The sequence below is a fragment of the Gracilinanus agilis genome, chromosome 2, assembly GCF_016433145.1.
Source record: "Gracilinanus agilis isolate LMUSP501 chromosome 2, AgileGrace, whole genome shotgun sequence".
NCBI lineage: Eukaryota > Metazoa > Chordata > Mammalia > Didelphimorphia > Didelphidae > Gracilinanus > Gracilinanus agilis.
This window is the reverse complement of record NC_058131.1, coordinates 237,717,319-237,732,557: the sequence shown is the minus strand read 5'-3', so window position 1 is coordinate 237,732,557 and position 15,239 is coordinate 237,717,319. Positions and strand designations below refer to the sequence as shown.

Below are 15,239 nucleotides of genomic sequence, written 5' to 3'. Positions count from 1 at the left end.
GGCGGCTCCCGGGCGGGGCAGGCGCTGGGAGAGTATCCGGATTCCTCTCGAGCCCCGCCCCACCCCGCCCCGATGCGCCCTTGCCCCTGCCCCGGCGCAGCCCCCGCCCCAGCCCACCTTCCCCAGCCCGAGAGATGTGACAGCTCTGGAGGGGCGCACGCGCAGAACCCATACTCGAGATTCTCGCCCGCGTGTCCACTCAGAGTTGACTCGCCAGCCTTCCTCTCTCCTCCAGGGACGTTGCCCTGCTTCGGGCAGGAGCCTGCCTCCCTGCCCCCTCCTCGAGTCGCGACCAATCTTCGCCAGCGGGATGCACCCCTACCCCCAACTGCTTGCATGTGGAGGTGGGGGCGGGATGGGGGTGGGTCAACCGCGGAAGCCAGGCATCATCCCCCGGCTAAGAATTAGAAAAACAGGTGGAGTGGTACCGCCTTTGGGTTCCCAGGTCTCTTGGGTTTGAATCAGCACAACTCCTTGTGGTGTGACCTTGGGCAAGTCACTGACTCTTCTAGACCTCATGAGTAAAATGAAGGCATTGGATCAGATAACTTCTAAGGTCCTTCCAGCTCTAGATCTGTCATCCAGTGGTCTTATCATGGAGCACTGTGTAGTTTTTAGTGCTTTGCAGGGAGCACTAATGGTGCCAAAGGGCAAATTAGGCTTAGAATCCTGGCTCTGTAGTTTGCCACAGCCAAACTTGTCTGAAGTTTGACAAGCTGCTTCACCTCTTTTGGTCTCAGTGGCCCCATTGGAAAATTAGGAATCTGATAAGATGATCCTAAGGTCTCTTTCAGCTAGAAATATAAAATTCTTCAGCTTTACTGATATTTCAACATCTCTGACAGTTAAGGGGTCTCTCTGGACTTAGCCTCACCATTCACTCTACTGATCTCCTCATTCTTGGATTATGGATGCTGGTGATACAGTGTTTAGACAACTTCTACTAAGCAGGCCGAACCAGTTACCAGGATACTACGAGGCCAGTCTTTCAGGAGGGCAGCAGGCTATAGTTGTACTCCCTTTGAGAAGATACAACTAGTTGCTCAGATGTTTGAATGCTCCTTGGGGAACTCAAGCCTTTCTCCTTATTGCATTGCTGAGCAAGAAATGGATGCATTGGTCAAGGAAGTATGTTCAGGTCATACATCCCAGGCCTCAAGAACAGATTAGAGCATGACTGATTTGAAGTTCCAGAAAGAAAGAATCTTGGCTTGGCTACTTGGGTCCTCTGATAGTCTTGTGGCTCAGTTTCTCAGAATGGGACTGTCTATGCTTTGAACCAAAATCAAGACAATTTCATCCACAGAACTGATAACTCTGTGACTTAGGGAGAGTGCTAGTTTGGAAGTCATGGGATCCAGTTTTGATGCCCCTCTATCACATACTACCTGTATGTTAATCTCTGAAGGCCTCAGTTTCTGCATCTGTATAAGGATAGAGTTAGACTTGATGATATCCAAGGGCTCTTACAGCTCTAAGTCTATGATTGCATTACTGTATATTTTAGCTTCATTATGACAGTTCTTGGTGAAATTCTTGCCCTTTTTTCTGGTATCTCTGCATCTGATTATGGACTTAGCCTATTCTTTTTTAAAAAAGAAAAAAATCCTTACTGTCTATCTTAGAATCAGTATTAAGTATTTTTTAAAGTATATACTAAGATTCCAAGGCAGAAGAGTGGCCAGGGCTAGGCAGTTAGGGTTAAGTGACTTGCCTAGGGGTAACACAGCTAAGATGTGTCTGAGGCCAGAAACCCAAGACATGCCATCTCCAAGCCTGACTCTCTATCCCCTGAGCCCCTTAGTCTTTTCTTTGTAGATACTTACCCCCCTGATCTGAAACTTGTTTCCACAGGTGACTACTGAATTAGATTTCTTTTGGGGTCAGATAAAAGACCTGAACCTGACTCTTCTAGCACTTTTTCCATGTTTCTGGCACAGTGCAAGTAGACATGCTTGGTGATTGATTGATGGATGTGGCCCAGCATAGGTCACTGTTGGCTGACTTAGTAAGAGACTTGAAGTTAGGTGTCTTGGCCTTGGTAAGCCTTTGACCAAGGAATAAGAATAAGAAGGACTAGGCCATTTTTTGGTGGAAGGGGACTTTTTAGGTCATAAGTATAAGGTCTGGTTTCCAAGTTAGGTCTTTGACCTGGACTAGACTTATCTCACAGGATTCATAGCTTCATAGATTTAGAATTGGAAGGGACCTCACAAGGCATCTTAGTCTAACATTTTAATGATACAGATGACATTGTTTTAAAATCAGTTTTTACTCTAAAGTACTTTATGGTTATGAGGCATAGCAGGCAGCTGAGAGGCAGCAGTAGAGCAAACCTCAGTTCACCTGTCTCTTGACATACTGGTTGAATCATTTAACCTCCTGCTTCCCTGGGCAACTCACTAAGACTTTGCAGAGCAAGTGCCTTGCATTGATAGAAGGCATTCACTGACAGGCAGTTCCCCACATCAGGGAAGTAATAAGCCTAGGTAAAAAACAAACTATTGTTTTATATTCTTTGTCCTGCTCTCCTGGGTGGAAGTCACTTGAGAAATGATGCCTGTTCTAGTGAATCTAATCATCTCCGTTGAGAGACCTTGTCTGTTGTCCTTGCCCACCTGGGATCCCTTGAGAAAGAATGGTCCTGGAGTTGGGGGTTCAAATTCTACCTCAAATACTGACTATGTAATTTTAGTCAAATTACTTCATCTCCTTCAGTTTCTTCTTCAGCAAAATGAGGGAGATTGGAATAGCTGACCTCTGCGGTCCCTTCCAGATCTAGTTTTATGATTGCAGGATGAGCATTTCTTGTTTTTATTTAGGGGCTAGGGATATGGAGAGAGTTTGTGCTGTGGGTTACTTGTTCCTAATCCAGGGTTAGGAATTTGGTTTTCATGGGCCAGCACTGGGGTTGCTGCTTCTTTTTTTTGTTCTACTTTTCCTGGCTTTGTAGCTAGACTTCCTGTATCTCAATCGCTCTCATACTTTAAGGTGCTGAGCATTGTTTTTCCTTACAGGGTTCTGGGGCAATCAAGGCTGGCTTTGCTGGAGATCAGATTCCTAAATACTGTTTTCCAAACTAGTAAGTGTCAATTAGCATGTCCCCCAAAACCTTCTTCACTTTCTTTTGTTTGTTGTCTTCTTGCATGTCTGTGTAATAACTCTTTCACTAGGGGTCTAGGTTATTAAAGTAACTTGCTTCTGTAAGAATCACAGACAGGGTTTGGGCCTGGTTTCTGTTTTAAGGGCAATGTAAGAGATCAAATGAGTTTTCAATTCCTCTTTTTGAAACCCTGGCTGGTGTTGATGTGGAAAGAACTTGGATCTCTTTTCAAGTTGGTAAGATGTCTAGTCTTAAGTCTTGTTCCAGGGTGTGGCAGTGGGATGTAACAAAGATGGCTACATGAGACATGTCCTGTCATTTTTAGATTCCATTTCTTGGCACTCTGTATCCCCTTGGTTTTCAGCTGTCCGGGCCTCTAATACATACTGTATGGGCTGAGTCATTGTGCCTGCAGAAGGCTGACTTGCTGCCAGGGCCCATGCTGGAGTTGAGGGGCTGGGATTCCCGTGAACTCAAAGTGTCTTTGTGACTTGGGTAGAAATGGGAAGGATAGAGCGTAAAAGGAGTCTGAAATTAAATCTGAACAGACTTATCTTTCCCTGAACTGCCAAACTGGCCATAATAGACCTAAATTCTTATTGAGCAGTGTTCTAACTTCTGCTTCCCATCCTTTCTCCATGTGGGACTAGAATTTCTTAATTTTGGGCCCAAAGCCCCCAAGAGATCTATGGATTTCAGGGAAGTGAACTTGGAATGGGCAAAAAAAAGTATTTTCACTAATTCTTAATTGAAATTTAACATTTCCTTAGTTATAATAAAGGTAATAAACCATTTTGAGAAGGGGTCCATGGGTTTCACCAGACTGCCAAAAGTGCCCCTGATGCAAAAATGTTTAAGAATCCCTGTTCTAGGGGGCAGCTAGGTAGCTTAGTGAATTGAGAGCCAGGCCTAAGGAAAGGAGGTTCTGGGTTCAAATCTGGCCTTAGGCACTTCCTTGATGTGTTACCCTTGGCAAGTCACTTAACCCCCCCATTGCCTAGCCCTTACAGATCTTCTGCCTTGGAACCAATGCACAGTATTGATTCTAAGATGGAAGGTAAGGGTTTAAAAAATAATCCCTATTCTAGACCTTTTGTGTTGGGTCTTGATTTCCCTGGGAAGGGACAGCATTGTCAAAGCTGTATGCCCCTTCCCTTCTGCCTCTCAACTCACATCTCTTAACACATTTGTCCTCGCAGTGTTGGTCGTCCAAAGCACATACGTGTGATGGCTGGGGCCCTAGAAGGAGATCTCTTCATTGGCCCCAAAGCAGAGGTAAAATCTTTTCAACCTCTTTTCCATGGTTTGGGATTATCTTTTTTTTTTTTTTTTGTGAGAATCATTCTTATTTTATTTATATATTTTTTGAAATTAATTTAGAATATTTTTCCATGTTTACATGGTTCATGTTCTTTCCCTCCCCTCCAACCCTCACCCCCACCCCTGTAAGCTGCTGGCAATTCTACTGGGTTTTACTTGTGTCATTGATCAAGATATATTTCCATATTATTGATATTTGCACTGGGGTGGTCTTTTAGAGTCTACATCCCCAATCATATCCCCATCAACCCATGTGTTCAAGCAGTTGTTTTTCTTCTGTGTTTCTGCTCCCACAGTTGTTTCTCTGGATGTGGATAGTGTCCTTTCTCATAAATCCCTCAGAATTGTCCTGGATCATTGCATTGCTGCTAGTACAGAAATCCATTACATTCGATTGTACCACAGTGTATCTGTCTCTGTGTACAATGTTCTCCTGGTTCTGCTCTTTTCACTGCATCAATTTCTGGAGGTCATTCCAATTCACATGGAATTCCTTCAGTTCATTATTCCTTTGAGCACAATAGTATTCCATCACCAGCAGACAATTTGTTCAGCCATTCCCCAATTGAAAAATATCCCCTCATTTTCCAACTTTTTGCCACCACAAAGCTATGTCTTTTTCCCTACGATCTCTTTGGGGTATAAACCCAGCAATGGTATGGCTGGATCATAGTCTTTTATAGCCCTTTGAGCATAGTTCCAAATTGCCATCCAGAATGATTGGATCAATTCATAACTCCACCAGCAGTTATGTCCCAATTTTGCCACATCCCCTCCAACATTTATTACTTTCCTTTGCTGTCATGTTAGCTAATCTGCTAGGTGTGTTGGGGTTATCTTCTAAGCAGCAGATGCCAGAGGTTCAGAATATTAGACTGTATCCAGACATTTACCATTACTTTTTAGGTAGAGCTCTGGATTCCTGAATTCTCTTCCTTTTTTCATCACTTCACTCATAGTAACCTTCCTCTCTGAATCAGTTTTTCCACCCATAAAATTAGGATATTGGTTTTTGTATTTTAGAAATTATTTTGCATGTCACTAATGTTGCCCTAATCTCTACTGCTATTTTTCTCTTTTCTTCATCAAAAATATTTATTAAATCTATAATATATGCAAAGTACCATGCTGAGCCAGAGTGTATTGAAACATTGAATAAGCCATAGCTTGATAATGATATCAAGAGAACAAGATTCAGTTTAGGGGAAAAGCCAGAAGCCTTGTTATTTCTTTGAAGACCATTTAAGACTATGAAGTTTTGTTCTCATATGTTCAATATATTGCATTTCTTCCCTAGGAGCACCGGGGATTGCTGGCCATCCGCTACCCTATGGAGCATGGTGTAGTAAAGGACTGGAATGATATGGAACGAATCTGGCAGTATGTCTACTCCAAAGACCAGCTACAGACTTTCTCTGAGGAGGTATAACACCACCCTTGATTTTGCTTTCTTCTCTCCTGTTTCATCTTTTAGCTAAGTTTTCCCGCAGCTTCTCCCAGTTGCTTTGATGAGACCTGTTGTCATCGTCCACCCCCCCCAAACTAGGATATGGTTTAATGTTTTCTAAGTCAGGAATCCTGGGATACAGAGCAGGGTGTCTTAGGAAGTGTAATTACTGACGGATTACTAGATAGTAACATTGAGAAGGGGGTGGTTTGGGCTGCAGCTACTCACTGAGTTTGGGAGAGGCTGGGGGTGGAACGTGACAATCTAAAATGGGAGTACATTGGGTAATTTAGTGTCTTGTGAGTGAGCCTTTAACTCTTCATTACACCTAGCACCCCGTTCTTCTAACGGAAGCTCCACTCAATCCAAGTAAAAACCGGGAGAAGGCAGCTGAAGTGTTCTTTGAGACCTTCAATGTGCCAGCCTTGTTCATTTCCATGCAGGCTGTGCTCAGCTTGTGAGTATATCTTCCTGAACCCTAATATATAGGCTTACTTTTTTGGTCTTCCTAAAACTTAGGGCCCAGATGACCCTTTTTGTATAGTATTCAACCACTGGACTTCACAACCAGCCACATTTTAATTATTTCCTTAACAAGTGAGTTACAGAATGAGACATACATATTTATTTGGACATTACCAATGCATTTATTTCTTTTGTTTGTCTCTGTTTATTGGTAACAAAGCTTTTGTTTTTGGTTTGCTTGAAATTTTCAATGAGAAGGGGACTTGTAGGAGCAAGGAGAGCTAATGGTAGTAATGTAAGAGAGGGTTGCTGAAGCACTTTTTTTCCATGCAGAGAACAGAAGGAAACAGACAAGTAGGACAGTTTTGAAAGTAACACTGAATTCATTATATACTTCTAAAAAGTCTATATACCAGAGATTTGTGGTTTCATCTATAATCCTTTTTTTCTTTTTTACCTTAGAAATGGAAGTGTTCTTTTTTTGTATGTTTTGGTATTAAAATCAGACTAAAAAATAAAATAATTAAATGGAAAAAGTTGGTTCCATGCTCCTTCAGGCTACAGGTGTTAATTCAGCTAAACAGATATTTATTAGGTATCTAGAGGGGCATCTTAGTAACTTAGTGGATAGAGCTTTGGAGTTGGGGTCAGTTTCCTCATCTGCAAAGTAAGAATGATAATAGCACATATATCGTAAGATTGTTGCAAGGATCAAGTGAGATTATATATAAAGTGCTTTGCAGGCCTTATAGCTCTATATAAATGCTGGCCATTGTTATTACTGCTACCATTTGGAAAGCTTTCCGCTATAGGTGGGGTGTAGGGAGGCACTCGGTAGCTGAGACGGGGTAGGGATATGTTTTGGCTACAGGTATGCAACAGGAAGAACAACTGGAGTGGTTTTGGATTCAGGGGATGGGGTAACACATGCAGTGCCTATCTATGAGGGCTTCGCCATGCCGCATTCCATCATGAGAGTGGACATTGCTGGCCGTGATGTTTCCCGTTACCTACGACTGCTTCTGAGAAAGGAAGGAGCTGACTTTCATACATCAGCTGAGTTTGAGGTTGTCCGAACTATAAAAGAGGTAACTGAGTGGGGAAGGTACATACAATAGAAATAAGGGGTGAAGAGACAGAAGGGTCTGAAGTGGGAATGGGGAAAACGAACTGTTCAGTGACATCTTTATAGTGTCTTGCCTAAGACCCCTGCTTACCCCACAGAGAGCCTGCTACTTGTCTATCAACCCACAGAAAGATGAGGCTCTGGAAACAGAGAAGGTGCAGTACACCCTGCCAGATGGTAGCACACTTGATGTAAGTCACAAGTTTTGTAGGTGGTATTGGGAAAGCAAGTGTTGTCTTTGGGGTCAGGGAAGGCATTGCTTGGGGCTTTAAGGGGGTGGTGCTGTACCTTGTGGGCGGAAGGTATTCTGAGGTGCAGGGGAAAAGCTGAGGGATCTTTTGGGGTCCTTCCTGCCTCAAGGTTGAGGGTCCTCCTACCTACCTCATTTACCTGTCATGAAGGTTGGGCCAGCACGGTTCCGGGCCCCTGAGCTGCTTTTCCAACCTGATCTGGTGGGGGATGAGAGCGAAGGTCTTCACGAGGTACTGGCCTTTGCTATCCACAAGTCAGACATGGACCTTCGACGAACACTTTTTGCCAACATTGTTCTCTCAGGAGGTTCAACCCTCTTCAAAGGTAGGATCAACCTTAAGAGCACATTGGGAGCTGGAACATCTAGGTTCTGTGCTATTCTGCTTAGTCCCATTTCCTTCAGGTGCTTTCTGGTGGTCTGTATAATTGTGATATATCAGCAAGGGCTAGGAATTGATGCAGAACATCACTTATTATGGGGCTTTATTCTGTTTTCCTTCAGGCTAGGGATATATAGACCTTTGTCTTCCTATTAGAACATCTGACTTTTACCCCTATCTACACCTCAGTTCACAGTGAAGAAGGAACAGAACTAGCAGTTTAATAAGGGTGATGAGGGGAAAGCTGGGTTCCTAGCAATAGGCCTTTTGTTTCATTTTGTTTTCAGGCTTTGGTGACCGGTTACTGAGTGAAGTAAAGAAACTTGCCCCAAAAGATGTAAAAATTAAGGTAAAGTTGTGGGTAATCATTTGTATCTGTTTCAGGAAAGAAAAAGAAAGCAATGATTTCTGAACCCATTACCGCTTCAGTTAATACCCATATACTTGGGGCTCTCAGGTAGCTTCACCCCCAGAGACCTACATACGTTTTTCCCATTATCCTATGAATGAAAAAGAATGAGTTTCTGCACCTGGGAAAGACTGCTGTAGGAGGGGGATGGACAGATGTGGGAATGGTGATTGTTGTCCTGACAGTTTTTGCTTCTTTTAGATTTCAGCACCTCAGGAACGGCTGTACTCTACATGGATAGGGTAAGGTTCAAGGGTTGAATGAGGGAGCCTGGGTTTCAGAGCTGACAGCTGGGGTGAATAATTGGTTAAGTTATCTTCAGGATGGAGAAGTTTCTCCAGAGGGGTCTCTACCTCATAGGATGAGGAGAATGGAATTTTGAGTCCTTCAGAAAGGTAGAAATCAGACCAGTCTAAATTTCTAGTGACAATCTTCTCTCCTCCACAGCGGTTCTATACTGGCTTCATTGGACACCTTTAAGAAGATGTGGGTATCCAAAAAGGAGTATGAGGAAGATGGAGCCCGAGCAATCCATCGAAAAACCTTTTAGTGCCGAGAGTGGGTAGCGTGTATAGGAGGGGGTGAAAGGAAAAGAAAGGGGAACTGTTTTGTTTAACCCTTTCTGGTCCAGGCTTAGGCCCCCCCTGCATGCCCAGCACCCCCCAGGTGGGTGGTGTAGCTAATTCCCTAGTCTCCTCCTCCTCCACACTTGTTTCCACTTTTCGGCTGGGTAGATGGGGTCCTTAAGTTGAAACATAGGAATTGGAGGAAAGGCTTGCCACCCTTAGCTAGGACCAAGGTAGCCTGTGGTCATCTACTTGTGGACAGTTGTGGGGGGTGCTTTCCCTTAAAGTCCATATTCCCTGCCATCCCCATTTTCCTTCCCATTGCAGGGCCCAGCTTAGAATAAGGGTACCTGGAAGACTGCATGACTAACTTCTAGGGAGGGAAGTGAGAGAGGACCAAGGTTGTGAGCAGATCTTTGCTTCACATCTGCCTTGGTCAGTTTTAAGCCATTCACCTATCTTTTTATTGAATCAATAGCAGTGAGTCTTGGCTAAGGCACTTCTGGCTTCTCTCCTTCACCATTCTCTCTGCCTAGGGCTGGGATTCCCTGGTGCAGGGTTAATAGGGTAGCCTTTCATCCTAGTACTGAGGTGCCCTTGATCCAGAGTTAAGTCCTTTAGTCTCAGAGCAAGGGGTTAAACAGGGTTAGGATGGTGGAGGCTCCTTTTATCTTCTTCCCCTGCAAAGCACTTAAATGAACTGCTGCCCCCATCCTCCTACTTCTCTGCTTACTCTGGATTGGAAAGGGTTGATATTTTTCATTTGCTCAATGAAAGCCACTTAATGAGGAGCTAGGGCTGTGCCTGGGTGGTAGGGCATTTTCTTCCTCTCCCTTATTCCCCTAAACAAGGGGTCCTATGGCCAGGTCCCCATCCTCCACAGCCCTGCCCCACTGACATGTACAATAATTTAACACAGTTGCCTGTATTTTTTTTTTGTAAATTCATTATAGTAATAATTATGAACAACATGTGGTGCGTGGCTATACTTTCTTCTAATTGTTTTGTTGACTTTTGCAGAAAGCATCTTTTCCTTCTTTCCTCTTTCCTAGGGGTTGATCTGTTCTGCAGACAGCTGCTATTGGCTGGACAGATGCTATGCATACCACTTATATTTTTTTCCTCATTCATCCCCAGAGTCTTTTAGAGAAAGGCCTCCAAGGTAGAATGGTGCAGCATGGATTCTATTTCCAAAACAGGTAGAACTAGAGTTGTCAGGGCAACATGGAAGGCACCAGAGAATAGGCCCCTTTACTCTGTGCCAGAAGTTCCCACTTCCATCATTCCCTTTTTAAAAATCCTTAGGTGGAAACAGAGAATTCACAAGCCTTACCAACATTTAACAGAATTTATTCCTAGAAGTAATCTTGAGGTAATGTTGTGACTCTTAGAATTTGTCATTACTTCTAATTGCTGGGCCTCTTTTATGAGTAAGGCATTAAAAGAAAGACAGAAGTAGGATCCCTGTCCTTGAGGAGCTAACAGTGTAGTCCAGGAGATGTTTTGAAAGCTTTCAAGCCAGATCCTCTTCCTGACTTCATTTCTCTCAATGACATTACCACACTCCTGTTTGCCTAGGTTTGAAACGTCTTATTTTTAACTTCTTCTCTGTTGCCTAGTCAGTCAACAAGTATTAAATGTCTATTCTGTGCTAGAAACTTGGACAAGAAAATGCCATTGTCCTCTGTAGTTATATTTGATAGGGGATTATCTATACACATAAACCCATATGCAAAACATATTCAAAATAAATACAAAATAATTTGAAGGGTGGGAAGGAAAGACAGCAGTTGGAGGGAACCAGGAAAGGCCTCATGTAGATGCCTGGGCTAAGCTCTGAAGAAAGCTGGGGGTTCTAAGAGGTAGAGGTGAGAATGGAATATACTCCAGGAATGTTGGATAGCCAGTGAAGAGGCAGCAGAGAGTAGGGTGAACAGCAAGACTAGTTCTGGCAGTTCTTTTTAAATGCATCTTACCTTTACCTGTGTCTAACCTTTTTATTCCCACTCAACCTGAGGGCCTAGACCAGTGATGGCAAACCTATGGCATAGATGCCAAAGATGGTATACGCTCTCTGTGGGCACATGGCCACCCTTCTCTTGCCACCTCCAGTTCATTTCTAGAAAGGCAGAGGGACTATGGTAGAGCTGTTCCCCTCCTCTCCACTGTGCCTGACATTTTTTCACCCCCACCCCCCACCCATCTTCCTAGCAGCTCAATGGGAATGTACTGCTTACAGGGAGCAGAGCTTGGGCCACTCCTGCCCCCTTCTCTACACTTGCTGAGGACATTCTTCACTTCACCTGTCCCTCTGCCCAGCAGCTCAATGAGTGCTTCTTCCCTCTCCCTCCTACCCCAAAGGTGTAGGCATGGGGCACCCAACACTTGATGGGGGGAGGGGCATGGCACTGGATCTGGGGTGGGATGAGAGTGGGGCCTGGCACCCCATCTCTAGAAAAGGTTCACCATCACTGTCCTCTACTATTGCAATAATCTTGTTTTTTCTCCTTCCAATCCAGTCAGATAATCTTTAAGTACAACACTGCCAATTTCCCTGCTCAGAAGTCTTGTTGATCCTCACTGCCTAATCAATACAGACCCAACTCCTTAGTCTGATATACCTTTGTATGGTACTTTCACATTTTTAAGGATAAGCAATAATTAGGACCCAACTTACGCAGTTCTGTCTCCACTATTTTCCTGCCCTATGTGCATTCTACACTGATCAAAAGGGAGACTACTCATCATCCCCTAAAACATGCTTTACAGTTTGTTCATGGTCTTCTCCCCACTTAGAATTTCAACCCTAGCAACTCTCATTTCCTACCCCTTTTATACCCTCCTTAAAACCTCACCTGTTGAACCACTGGCCTATGAAATCTACCAAGATCACCACAAAGAGCAGTAATCCCTAAGGCCTACATGCCTTTCTTCTACTTTTATGGCCCTCATAATATCATGAGTGTATTTCCTACAGCAAATTTTAAGCTTCTTGATGGCCCAAACCATATTTTATTCATCTTTACATTCTATAAAACTTGACACATGCAAGTAACCAGATTTATTTTAAACAAGGTAACATAAGAGCTGAGACTGGACTGGTGTCAATCTTCTTTCTCAGTAGAGAAAGAATATTATTCCAGGTGATAGAGAAACAAGGTGCTTAAAATGGGTTCAGCTGTAACAGTTAACATGGTTTAAAGCTTTAAGAATGACATTTCTCTTAAGAAAAGGTGTCAATTCTCACTGTTCCTAGGGTCTGAGCAAAGAGTAATTTCATGAATATGGTTGAGATTAGGGGTAGAACAGGAAGCTGAAAAAAGTAAAGGGAACCTGGGTCAGCTAAGTGGCTCAGTAGATAAAGAGCCAGGCTTAGAGGAGGTTCTGGATTCAAATCTGAAAGTTATGTGACCCTGGGTAAAGTCACACCCCCCAATGCCTACCCCTTTCTGCTCTTCTGCCTTGGAACCAATACTCACTAACAATTCTGAAGCAGAGAGTAAGGGCTTAAAAAAAAAAAAAAAAAAAAAAAAAAAGGAAAAGCTCACTGGTTCACTCATTAGTCAATGTTTTTTTTAAAACATTTACTTTTATTTGAACCTTAGACTAAATGAAATAGTTTATCTTTCCAACTATGAAGTGCGTAGCTTACAAAAGATGGATAACATACTAACTGCTAAAAAGATATGAGATTTTAAAAGTACAGAAAATGGCAAGAAATTGTGTTCTTACTTAATGAGTTGGCTAGAATGTCTCTTCTAGTTCTCACATGCTTATTCTAGATTGCAGCAGAGGGTAGTAAAATTTATGGGGTGCTTTTTTACAAAGCCTCACCTCAGGGAATTGCAAGCATTTTTCCTGGGGGCAGGGAGAGGGACAGACAAAAAAAAACAAAAAAAAAAAACAAGAAAAATATGAAACCAGCCACTTATAATTCTGGGAGAGCCAGGAATGGCAATGGCTAGTCTTTTATTGGAGGGAAGAAAACATTACAACATATCTCAAGTAAACCAATCCAGGGGCTCAGTGGCCCATGTGCTGAGGTACCAGCTTGTAATGGGTTCCACAGTTAGGGCAACGCTGTGTTTCACCTTTGTGAAGCCAGAACCAGATGACTGCACTATTGTCCTCTTCACCTGCAGAGAAGAAAGATGAAGTCCACTAGAAAGGAAAACTGCCAGTACCATTTTGGCATCTCCTTTCTCCCCCTCTGCAGTATTTCTTCTTGGGTAAAGTGGATTTAATATTCATAGTCCACTAAGGTCTGAGACCACCTCAGAATTCCAAAGTGCTACAAGTTTAGAGATGCAAGGGAATAAAGTAATAAATCAAGCCTAACTCCTCCCTCCCCCCCAATACAACTTGCCCTCTCAAGTCACAGACTCTTTGACCTTAGGATATAGTGTTAGGATGACTTCAATTCTAATTCCACATCCCTTAACTGGAAGGATGTCATCTTTTCAGGTGTATTTGTACCTTGGGATATCTAGTTTTTAGGAATACTCACAGATACAGCCCACTATTCGCTTGTCAGTGATGGAAGGGACCAGGTTGGGCTCCTCCTTAGTGCCTGGAGCTGCCTTTGGGGCTAGCATGTTGTATGGATCCTGCAGGAACATCAATATTCAATAATTAAACTGACTGACCAATTCATGCAGTGGGGGAAAGCACAACATTTGAGGTAAGATGACCTATGTTCAAATTCTGCCTCTGTCACTACCTGTGTTGCTTTGATGAAGACACTATCACTTCAACTGCAAAATGAGATTGGACTAGCTAACATTTAAGGTTCCTTCCACCTCCAAGTCCATGATCTTTGAAGTGACTGGATATGCTCCCTACCTACAGATTTTGGAGGGAGGATAAACCTCCCAAAGAGACGGTTTATCAACCCAAACGTTATCAATATGGGGAATAACAGACTCAGGTGTAATTTGAAACTCACCAAATCATTTCTTGCAGCCAGCATAATCTCCCTCTCCAAGCCAGTAGCTTGCTCCTCATCAGAAGGGATTCCTATACAAAGATGCATGAATAAAGGAGGCTGTCTATACAGAAGCGCTACAGCAAGGACACTTACCAGCTCAAATTGCAGTTGAGATTAATTGCTAATCTTCAGTAACATTCCCTAGTCTCTCCAACACACTTCAAACTATGTAGAGACAAATCCAAATTGAGGCCGATTTTCAGACACTTCCTGGCGGCGGGCCCGAGGCTATCCCTGTAATAGCCACTGGCTATAATGGGGGAGGGGGAAAGTTTTTGAGCAATAGCGGGCTCCAGGTGTCCCAAGTCTCGGCAAGGTCACTCGGTGTCCCCAGTTTCAAGCTTTTGGAAAAAAAAAATCCAACCCAACATTTATCACACGCCTGCTCTAGACACTGGAGACACGAGACAAAAGCCAAACGTGGCTGCCATTCGCGAGCTTAAAATCCCTGATGGAGGCGCCGGTGGACGATGCTCTCGCCCAGTTAGTGACCACTATGAAATTTCCCCGCGGACAGAGGAAGCCCTCTCTACTACCTTCTCCCCGTCCTCGCCAGGACTACTGGGCCTCTCCGCAGAAGCCGCTGCCAAGAGGGTCCCCCGGGGTCCGACGTCTCACGTACCTCCTCCTGTTGCCATGGAACGAGCGACTGCCCGAGCCGGGCCGCAGGCTCTCAAGGCCTGGACCGCCAGAGCACCAGCGCCCCGAAGTAACCTTGAAGCCATTGCGTCTGAGACAACTATGACCGGTTGCAGCAGCGGCGCTTCCGGAGTGAAGCTCCCGAGACGGGCGGGGCTTCCGCCTTCTCACAGACCATGTGATCTAGACCAGCCTATCCTGGCTCTTCCTCCTCCTCGGCCTGCGCCCGAGCTCTGGGTTACGCGAGACGAGGGGAGAATGAGGGGAGGAACTGGAGTTTGCGCTGCTTGAGGTGAGGTATAGCCAGCTGCGCTTTCTCCCAGTGCTCCTGCTTCTTGTGTAGTGGGTTTCGCTGGTACTCTACTGGGCACTAAATAAAGCAGTTTCAACTGTTAAAGAGATCGGATTCTTTGGCTCAAGCGGCAAGGTGGTAGTGGTTGGAGCACTGGGCCTGCAGTCGTGAAGAGCTGTTCAAACCCAGCCTGTGACCCATTCTAACCTGGGCAGGTCCTTGTAACTGGACTATAAAATGGTGGTGATGATGA

The 15,239-nt window shown here is 44.1% G+C and overlaps 2 protein-coding genes across 2 annotated transcripts in view; one reads left to right on the top strand and one right to left on the bottom strand.

Moving 5' to 3' along the window:
- Positions 1–10,039, top strand: part of ACTR1B (actin related protein 1B) — a 15,266-nt gene extending 5,227 nt beyond the window's left edge. The window contains exons 2-11 of the mRNA XM_044661043.1: positions 3,018–3,082; positions 4,303–4,378; positions 5,721–5,846; positions 6,203–6,327; positions 7,207–7,423; positions 7,560–7,652; positions 7,863–8,037; positions 8,381–8,442; positions 8,704–8,744; positions 8,950–10,039. Of these exons, the coding sequence (XP_044516978.1) occupies positions 3,018–3,082; positions 4,303–4,378; positions 5,721–5,846; positions 6,203–6,327; positions 7,207–7,423; positions 7,560–7,652; positions 7,863–8,037; positions 8,381–8,442; positions 8,704–8,744; positions 8,950–9,052 (1,083 nt within the window). The 3' untranslated portion in view covers positions 9,053–10,039. The remainder of the gene's footprint in view (positions 1–3,017; positions 3,083–4,302; positions 4,379–5,720; positions 5,847–6,202; positions 6,328–7,206; positions 7,424–7,559; positions 7,653–7,862; positions 8,038–8,380; positions 8,443–8,703; positions 8,745–8,949) is intronic.
- Positions 10,040–13,002: 2,963 nt separating this feature from the next.
- Positions 13,003–14,815, bottom strand: LOC123235018 (cytochrome c oxidase subunit 5B, mitochondrial). The gene is made up of 4 exons (XM_044661041.1): positions 14,678–14,815; positions 14,014–14,084; positions 13,576–13,675; positions 13,003–13,204 (listed from the first exon to the last, which is right to left on the bottom strand). Exons 1-4 carry the CDS (start codon positions 14,778–14,780, stop codon positions 13,092–13,094), a joined length of 387 nt encoding a protein of 128 aa, XP_044516976.1. The 5' UTR covers positions 14,781–14,815; the 3' UTR covers positions 13,003–13,091.
- Between the last annotated feature and the right edge of the window lie 424 nt (positions 14,816–15,239).